General features: G+C 46.9%; 1 protein-coding gene and 1 pseudogene across 1 annotated transcript; one reads left to right on the top strand and one right to left on the bottom strand.

Moving 5' to 3' along the window:
* The first annotated feature begins 920 nt into the window (after positions 1-920).
* On the top strand, positions 921-2660 carry LOC123400014. Its single transcript, XM_045094411.1, has 3 exons — positions 921-1669; positions 1777-2037; positions 2080-2660. Exons 1-3 carry the CDS (start codon positions 921-923, stop codon positions 2564-2566), a joined length of 1497 nt encoding a protein of 498 aa, XP_044950346.1. The 3' UTR covers positions 2567-2660.
* A 1491-nt stretch (positions 2661-4151) lies between these two features.
* Positions 4152-9970, bottom strand: LOC123400004 (annotated as a pseudogene).
* Between the last annotated feature and the right edge of the window lie 298 nt (positions 9971-10268).

Genomic DNA, 10268 nt, shown 5'->3' with positions numbered 1-10268 from the left:
CGGCCGAACGCTCGGCTGACGCGCCGGATCGAAATGTTTCCCTTTAGGGAAGGTAAACGTTTGGAGCCGACGCGCCGGCCAAACCCTTTGGCAGGCCGAGCGTGGGTCATAGGATTAAGGTTAATTCTATCGTGTGGATGGCCGCGCCAGCGGTTTTTTTTGCTAAAGTCGGTGTCGACTTTTGCAACAACCGTCCATTACAAAAGTTGCATCCACGTTCATGAAAGTTGCAACCGGATTTCGTCGGATTATTTTGCTACAACTACAACCGGTGTCGATTTTTGCTACAACCGTCCATTAAAAAAGCCGCATCCACGTTCATAAGAGTTGCAACCCGAATTTGTCGGATTTTTTTGCTACAATCGGTGTCGATTTTTGCTACAACCATGTATTGCAGAAGCTACAACTATGTGTGCTGGAGCTGCAAGCCGTGTAGCTCGGAGCTGTTACCGCAGATGTGCATCGCCGGCGAGGCTGCAAGGACGAGAACATGGAGTTGCAATCGGCCATGGGCTGTGCGGGGACGAGGAATGGTCCTGTTTTTTTCTCGATTGACTTTCTTTTCTACGTTATCCAACGGTTGTTGCATGGTTAATCAGAGGGTTGTGCGTCGATCGGCCGAAAGTTTCAATGGACGCACCGGTGCAGATCGGTCCTTTTTAAGAAACAACATTGTGATACATTTTTTTTGGAGATAACCTTTTTATAGACAACTACTCCGTAATACATATCAGGTTTTTGACCGCCTCCAATACGTCGGTATACTACTCCTGGCCGGATACGTCTCCAATTGTGTTCGTTATTATCCAAGATTGCACCACGTTCCAGGTAGTTCGCTAACAACTTGCAGCCTGCGGCGCGTGCGCGATCACGGGCGACCGGGAAACTAAAAGGAGCGGCGAGAGAAAGATCGATCGACCATGGCACCGGAGCTCTCCGAGGTACCCGGCGACGTCCTCGCGGAGGTCCTCCGGCGCCTCGAGCAGCACGGCCTTGCATCGGCCCGGCGGGTCTGCAGGGCTTGGCGCGACACCGTCGACGCCCGCCTGCGCGGACACCTGCTCTCGCGCTCCGTACGCGGCATCTTCATCAACTTCAGCTGGTGGTGTACCTACTCGGAGTTCTTCTCCCGGCCCTCGACGGGCCCGGCCATCTGCGGAGGGCTGGACTTCTTGCCATGCATGATGGGCGTCAAGGTCACGGACCACTGCAACGGGCTCCTGCTCTGCCGTGATGAGAGCCCCGATGCGCAGCCGCGCGAGTACGTCGTCAACCCGGCCACGCGCCGGTGGACGCGTTTGCCCCAACGCCCTAGGCCGCGCATGGCGGAATCCGGCCAGGCCGCCTACCTCGCGTTCGACCCCGCCGTGTCGCCGCACTTCGAGGTCTTCCTGATCCCACGCGTGCCACCCGCCGGCGAATCAGACGACGACGACGACGACGACCCATTGCTCGAGTCGGAGTGGCCTCCCGCATCATGCGTGATGCATGTGTTCTCCTCGGTGACTCAGCGGTGGGACGAGACGACCTTCCTTCGAGAAGGGGAGGCTGCAGGTGCAGGGATGGTCGCCAACATGCATACGGATGTGGAGGATGATCGGTATCGTTATCGTGCCGTCTATTGGCAAAGTGCGCTGTATGTCCACTGTCAGCATGGCTATCTTACGAGGTAATTTTGTACTCCGATCCCCTTGGGTCACCATTCTACTCTTAACAAATTCATGACTCGTTTAGACCGCTATTAATAATATGCATCCGACTGGTTGTTCTTTGCAGAATGTCCTTGTCAGATCACACTTACAGTGTAATCAAGCTACCGAGTGCCGAACATCCCAACCATCATTTGGGAAAATCAAAGGAAGGGGTGTATTGCGCAATATCTTGTAGCTGGGATGGATTTCTACAGCTTTGGCATCTCAACGAATCATGCGGCCGAATAGAGTGGGTGCTAAAACATGATACCCATCTCGAGATCTTTGAACATGAGGACAAAAAACTGGGCAGACGATGGGTCCTACAGGATGTTAACCACCGTAAGTGGTTCTTTGACCACATCGGTAATAAACATGGAGATTACAGAGCGCCGGTGGAAGGGAAATATGATTGGAACTCTGACGAGGATAACATTATTGACATTGAAGACAATGTTGAAGAGGGATATCGGGATCCTTATTACTTCCTTGGGTTTCATCCTTACGAAGAGATTGTCTTCTTGATTCTAGCGGGGATAAGAGCAAGAGGAATGGCCTATGATTGGAACAACTCGAAATTTCAGGACTTGGGCGATGTGTCTCCAGCAGATTTCGATCCCTGCTGCGGGCTACCATGTGGAGAGACGGACGCAGCTTTCCCATACACGCCATGCTGGATGGGCGAGTTTCCTGGGAATGAACTAGAATCGCTAATTGAAGATCAGGAGCTATATAGGAAAAAGTTGGAAATGGAAGAGGAATCCAACTTTACCTGCATGGACGAGTACGAGTTGCGCAAGTTCCATGGGCACGCCAAGAGGATCAAGGACCGTACTGCCAAGATTCGTCACAGACGTCGTACAACCGCTCGGTAGAACATCATCTTCACCGACATCAAGGCCAAGGCGATTTTTACAAAGGCGACCAAGTTTACTGTTTAGGGCCAAGGCGATTCCCATTGGCATGGCCAAGTTTACCGACATGAGCAGGTATCGGACTCATGTCATGAGGCCCTGCACTGTAACTTGATGGCACAATGGAAAAGAAAGTTTTTGATCATTTGGTGTATCTTGCATTTGGTTAGAGAATGCCAACCTTGTCCACCATTAATTCTGAAGGACCCCATGGCATATTTATTTATACATACATATACACTCTCTCTTTTGTAAATATAAGACGTTTTGACAGTTTAATTTAAACTTTAAAACTAGAGGTAATACTAGAAGAAAAGACACGCGTTGCCGTTGTCGTGAAAATAGATTAATAAATAGATAGATGAACAAATGGTACAGATTTCAGTTTCTGAATTGAGACTTTATTAGCTGATTTCTAATTCCGTGGGGCATGAAGCATTTCGGTCAGTTTTTTTTTCAGGGTCATTTCAATCAGATTTTAAAGATAGAGAAATGTTCAGTACATCGGGCATCCGCATGAACTGGTTAGAGAAACGGCGAAAGGAAGTGCCGTTGTACATAGCAAGTTGAATACAACATCCAACAAAGAGAAAGTGACTCCACATAAAAAAAAACGAAAGAACAAGATAACCTTGGGAAGCTTTAGAGGAAATACATACTCCTTTACAGGGTAACTGCACATTTCCCCTTGAATTAACTGGCTTGGATAAAAATAATAATGAGAATGTGAGCCTCGGGTTATGTATAAGTAAATATTTTTATTTACAACCAATTCAAACAAAGTTGTTTGTTCCTATCTCCAATTAGAAACAGTATACAACTATAATATAGAGCATTTCATGACGCAACATACGAAGAAGGGACCCACATATTCAGACCCAAAAGCACGTTTGTAATGACATGACATGACAATTAGACACCACCATGCCAGCACTAACATTAGTACAGGAAAGGCAAATTGAACGCTGAAGAAAACCTTGTCTCTGAAGAGAATGACATCTGAATTAGTCATTTGGAATATCATTCAGTGTCATTAAAAAATATATTCATGTCTTAATACAAAAAGGAAAAAAGATGGTCAAGAAAAATGGAGGGTCAACAATAAGTTAGTTAACCAAAAAAAGCTTGTGTCAAAGAAAACTATAAAATCGCTTACTGTACATACACATTCTTAGTTCAATAATACCAGGTAGGGATACGAGATAACTGCACATCTAATTTCAATTATTTTTAGTCCCTCAATGATGGGACGAAAATACCCTTTACACCTCAATGATGGGACGAAAATACCATTTACACCTCAATGATGGGACGAAAATACCCTTTACAAGTTTGTAAGGGGGGGTAGTGAAGCAAAAGGAGAGAGATGATGCACAGGACCCTTCGAAAGAAACATTTTCTGAGGTAGATTTCTGAAAAGAAAAAAGTACAGAGCTGACCCTAAAAGTTTTACTATTCCACAGGCAAATGCATTTCACAGAATTTTCTTTGACAAAATGCAGCAGCGCTGCTTTTCATTGATGTTAAGTGAGGGTCATGATTATTCTCAGGGAATCATGTTCACAAACTCGAGCGCCTTTTGCTTTACATGCTCAATTCTTTCTTCATCGCCCTGAGACTTCTCATATCGCAGGTATTTCTTGAACAAGAACTGCAAATGACGAGCATGGTATGAAAATTAAACTAATTTTAAAGCAAGGAACACTCACAAAGATTTTGTTGAAAATGATTACACGATAATTTGTGAATGGCCAAATATCAGGTAGGTTAGGGTCCTCAGTCAAACAAAGTTGAACTTTCCAAACAAAAATTGAGAATATCCCACGGGGAAAGTGAATAGAAAGCAGTAAAAGATCCATATATGCAGGTAAGAGGATAAATTGAGTAAAGAGAGATGTCCTTCACGCTTGAGCTCAGCCCAACAAACCCATGCACTAAATTAAAATTACAACCTTGCAATCATAGCTAAACGATTTAAGCTCCATTGAACGAGAACATGAGAGGAAAGGAGGTGAAATACGGATAAAGTATGCTAAGAAGAAAGATGCGTCGCAAAAATAGATATGTGATTGAGTTTTGTGCATGTATATGTCGTCATACTATTTATGCAATAGTAGTAAGAGTAGGGATACACAGAGAAACCTTCATCTTTTTCGGAGGAAGACTAAGGCATATCACCCTTTCAAATAATGCGCGTACAATTTCCGTGTCACCAAGTCGAATTTCCTACAAAAGATCATTGCTTCAATTGAATTCAAAAGATTGACAGGCGGATAACATATACAGGAGACAGTTTGCAAATGCAATATTACTTGATCGAGGTAAACACTCCAAATATCTGTTCTTGTTGGATAATCCCATAGGATCTGCTCAAATCTGGATCTCCCTTCCTCATGCGCCCAACACTTGAACTCCAGGATAGCGGTCTGCGTGAGAAGCCTAATACGCTTGCGCTGTGGCAGACCTACAAGCGCGCGGTTTACGACGAAGTTGATGTATTCAACGTCTTTGCCTTGCCCAAGAGAAAATCGAATGCGGCGTAACCAGATCTACAATCACATCATGCAGGTCACAAATTTGCCCCATATGCAAACAACAAATTGACAAGCTAACCTTGCGCGAAGTTCTGAATCTTCTGGTCATTCTATTAAGAAGTTTATCTGCCAGTTGATGCTGTTGAGTCCTCTCATACATTCCAAGAAGAGCCAGGTGTACCTTCTTGGGATCACAATACTGCACGGCTCTTTGGAATATCTTCTGGACGGCCTCCTTTGTATATACCAACGACAGATCAGTATCAACTAGAAGAGCAGAAAGAAGGAAACATAAAGTAGTGTCGTTTGCAAGCTGCAACTTACCTCTCGTGGACTCCCATATTCATTTTCAAGGTTGAAGTAAGCCACCCATACATTGAGTTTCTCATTCTCCTCTCTAATGTTTATTGTCCTCAAAGCCCTAGTAAACACGAGGGACACTTGTGTTAAGACTTAAGATGACAATTCATGCAACTAGTCAAAATTTCAGTGAAGAAAGCATATAACTAGATGTCTTTGCAGAATATTAAGAATTGAATAGTTTCATGGATTTTTTCTTTTCTTCAGAACAGAAAATTCCTATCACCGCAGGTTAATGGAAAACATGATCTTCAAACGACGATCCTTACTATATAGGCGTACCTTTCAGCAACTGAACGTGCTTTCTCAACATCCGCGAGGCCTACCAAAAATACCATATATCTATATCTATACTACTATTAAACAATCAAACAAGAATTACACTACAGACACCCCATAAAACGCCTCACAAAAAAAAAACCAATCAGCACCCCCACGATTAATCCCACAGATCTTAATCTAATAGCCCTCGTTAATCCACCGTCTGCTAGGTGGACTTAGCAATTACAATTGGCTGAACATACTCCACCAACCAAACTGGAACCGCTCCCGCGTCCTCCTCCCCCTCGCCATCGCCTCCGCGTCCAACTCCCCCTCCCCGTCCGCCTCCTCCTCCCCCTCGCCGTCCGCCTCCCCCTCCCCGATCTGGAACTGCTCCCGCAAGCCCTCGCCCCGCTCACCCCGATCGCCCGCCGCTCCTACTCGCCCCCGCGCACCGTTCCCGCTCGCCCAGCTGCCGCGACCCCTCCCCCCGCTCCCCGCCCCCGAGCCACCCTCCTCTCCCGACCCGCCGCCACGACCCTCCTCTCCCGTCGCCGAGTACCGCCACCGTTGGCCCCGCGCCACCGCCGCCCTCCTCTCCCGCCCTGCCATCGCTGCCCTCCGCTTCCGCTTGCCCGGGCCGCTCCCCGCGCCCTGTCGCGCCCCGCTGCGCTCGCCCCGCGCCGCACCCCGCTCTCCCCGCCCCGCGCCGCGCCCTGCTTGGCCGCCGCCCCCCGTGTCGCGCCACCACCGCCCTCCTCTCAGCGCCGATCCCGCTCGCCCCGCGTCGCACCCCGCTCTCCCCGCGTCGTGCCGCGCCCCGCTTGGCCGCCGCCGCCCCCGTGCCGCTCCCCGCTCGCCCCGCTCGGCCATCCAGGTACCTTTGTTTCTTGCCTTTCTTAAACTTTTTTTATCTAATTAGCAGTGTTCTTAATATCTTGTATCATATACTTGCGTCCTAATTATCAAGATTGTTATTCTGCTTGTACATGATGAGCCATTCTTCTGAGAAACTACTCGTGTAAGCATATGCCTTTGTACAAGTTTTGTTGTTGATTTCTATGTACAAGTTTTGTTGTTTGGGCCGATCTATGCGCCACTGAAGTTTGGCACTAAATTTGGGGCTGTGCTGTCGGATCATGGCAGGGATGGTCCTTTGTTCTTCATGAATCGGTCTGCCGGTAACGGTGATCATGAGGAGAGCTTCTGCAGTGAAGTCGATGAAAATGAGATGGTCAATTAGGGGAGGAAGCCTGCGTGGGTAGATGATGAGGAGGAGCAGACTGTGGTGGACATCTTAAAGGTTGCAAGATTGAGGAAGTTGAGAAAGGAGGCTGATGAGCGTGTGATCTCGGGCAGAGAGTGTGAAGCTAGGTTGCACGGTCACCATGCCAAGTTGAACCCCTTCACTGGCTGGGAAGATATGGACCGTAAAGCTCCTCTCCCTGGGGTGTACGATGATGAATCCGGTGAGGACAGCGGAGTCGACAATATTCTTTGATGTGCTTGTTGTCAAGGGTACTGCTAAGCTTCTGCCTGGCATATTGGACTTCTCAAGGCTTATTGATGCTTGATGGTAATGCACAGGAGCCATCCAGTGGCCCTATCAATTTCGTGCAGTTTCACAGGAATGGACTGCTGATGCTTGATGCAGGCCTGGATAAACGTCTGAGATTTTTCCAGATGGACGGTAAGGGAAACCCCAAGATCTAGAGCATATTCGTTGAGGATTGTCCTGTTCATAGGGCATCATTTCTACCTGGTGGCTCTGAATTGATCCAATCAGGCAGGAGGAAGTTCTTCTACTCATTTGATCTGGTGAAAGCTGCTGTTAGTAAGACTGGACCCTTGAACGGCCGTGATGAGAAAAGCCTAGAAAACTTTGAGATATCACCTGACTCAAAAACCATTGCATTTGTTGGTAACGAGGGGTATATTCTCTTGATATCTTCCAAAACAAAGCAACTCATTGGAACCCTCAAGATGAATGGAAATGTGCGTTAATTGGCTTTTGTGAACGGTGGGAATCAGCTATTAGGCAGTGGCGGGAATGACCATGTTTACCACTGGGATGTTAGAACGAGGAAGTGTATCCACAAGCTACCGACGAGGGTTCCCTGACAGGCCTTTCTCTATGCACCTCGCAGGACAGCTCCTATTTCGCCACAGGCTCCAGCAGCGGCATCGTGAACCTGTACAACAGGGACGAGTTCCTCGGTGGGAGGAGGAAGCAGCTGAAGACTATCAAAGACTATCAGAACCTCACCGTCTTCAGCTGCACCTCACGACCGAGATCGGTCAAATGAAGTTCAACCACGACGCCCAGGTCCTGGCGATAAGCTCGGGGAAGGACCGGAATGAGACGAGGCTTGTGCCCGTTCCGTCTTTCACCGTGTTCCAGAACTGGCCAGGGCCCCGGTTCGGCCTCCAGTACCCCCGGTGCCTGGACTTCAGCCCGGACACGCCGGTGGAAGAGTGCTGATGTACAAGCTGCACCACTATCAGAACGCCTAGGGCGACTCGCCTGGAGAATCCAGCTCTGACACTGTATTTTTCTGCTTCCTCCTGAGACCTAGACTGTCATCTGCTGCGTGACTCCTCTTAGCCCCTTTGAGTGGTGTTGTCACTTGATGTAGTGATGTTTAACGCTTAATGCAACGCCTTGTTTGTTCTTTTCTGCATGCAAGTTGTAAACTGCTACCTGTTCTGTTCAGTGCTTATATGTTGTGCTGCCTGTCGAGTTCAGAATTTCTGCACACCGTTATGGAAGTGGGTAAAGAAAAGGTGGGAATGGCTGGAGGAAAGATGAAGGAGGCTGATGCTTGTTATATTGATTGCTCATCATCATTGATTAATTGTTACTCCTTATTTCAGAAAATCTACAACCAAGAACACTCGGTCAGCTTCTGAACCAAGAACATTTGTTTGTGTCAGACATCTTTAATAACTGACGTGGAAGTATTGACAGTTCTCCACAAGCTAATTGTTTGATGTGATTATCTGGTGGTGCTTTTGCTCCAGCTTCAATTGCATTGCTTCTGTTGTATCGATGGACTCTTTTCCCTTCGGTCATTGATTGAACCGAGTTGATTCTGCATAGCTGCATAGGGATAGGTACTTTTGATAGTCTACTATACAAAAATATTTGGTCAGTTATTACCCTTCCTATCTATCTATTCTTTCTCAAGTTTGAATTGTTAATATATCCATTAGAGGATTAGTTATCCGTCTACGCAAGGACCAATACAGGTTAAGTACCCATTGTTTTAAAGTAGATTGTCTCTATTCTCATGCATGTGGACTTTCGAGGTATGGATACAATGAAGTTCCACAATGATTCTCTTAATTTTTAGGTTTCGGTATCTTTTAGATTGGTGTTCAAATCGGTTGGCTTGAATTTTGGTACATATGATTGTTAAGATCTATATATGATCATGATAGCGGAAATATATGATCGCGATAGCAGAAAGGGGAGGGACGGTTTGGGGTGAGGGGACGTTTTGTTAGCCTATTGGTCGTGCACGTATCTGTCGTCGGTTTCATTTCCACATGCATTACAACATACATTAGGCTTGATTACACGTAAACTCTGGGCTAGCTTATCTTGCCGAGACAACAAACAGCAGCCGAGGGAGACAACAACTAAACAGCAACTCATCTGACCGAAAAGAAGAACGATATACAACATGCTAGCCAAGCTGACTGAACTGAAGTTTTGATATAAGATGAGACAGAAACTGACGATACAATACATATGTGTGTAACGCGAATTACAACGTTAGGCTTACAAGTAAAATCTTGACTTGCTTTATAGTTCATTGTTTTTATTCACATTATTCGATTATACGTGCGTTGCACGTGCACTGTTACTAGTTTATCCAGACCAAGCTACTATTGGGAGAGCTCCTGACCAGCTTCTCGAATTCATCTGGAGTCTGCGGTATACCTTTCCGCACAGCCCTTTCCTCCAAGGCACTGATTTCTATTTCCCTGGGAAATAATAAATAAAAACAAGGATGTAATTATTTAAGAGTCTACGGTGACACTGTTGAGGTATACCAGGAGGATGCGATGTGTGAATATACCTTTGTTTTCTCTTTTTTACATTTGATTCAGTTCCATTAGCAATTCCATGACCTTCCTGAAAACCCTCTTGGTCAGAACTTTCATGTTCGTCCAAGGAGACATGGAGTGGCGGTACGGAAGCCATGGGTGGGTCGCGCGGCACGGTTGATTAACGCGTGAGAGTGAGCGGGGCAGGTGTTGGGGCGGAGGTGTGGACGGGGGAGCGGGAGGCAAAAGCACACCGGCGGCCGCCGTCTAGGTCAGGAGAAAAATAGAGGGATCGGGAGGAATCGTGTCCGGACTGGGGTTTATCGGGAAGCTAGGGTAGTTGACTTACTCCTAGCGGTAAGAGCACCTACACCCGGATCCTCAAACCTTCCTCAAATGTCCGTACCGTATGACGCCTCATCGTCGGTCATAAAAAAATCGATCCAGACACGTCT

The sequence above is a fragment of the Hordeum vulgare genome, chromosome 1H, assembly GCF_904849725.1.
Source record: "Hordeum vulgare subsp. vulgare chromosome 1H, MorexV3_pseudomolecules_assembly, whole genome shotgun sequence".
Taxonomy (NCBI): Eukaryota; Viridiplantae; Streptophyta; class Magnoliopsida; order Poales; family Poaceae; genus Hordeum; species Hordeum vulgare.
The sequence above is the reverse complement of the archived record's forward strand: the minus strand, read 5'-3'. Positions and strand labels throughout refer to the sequence as shown.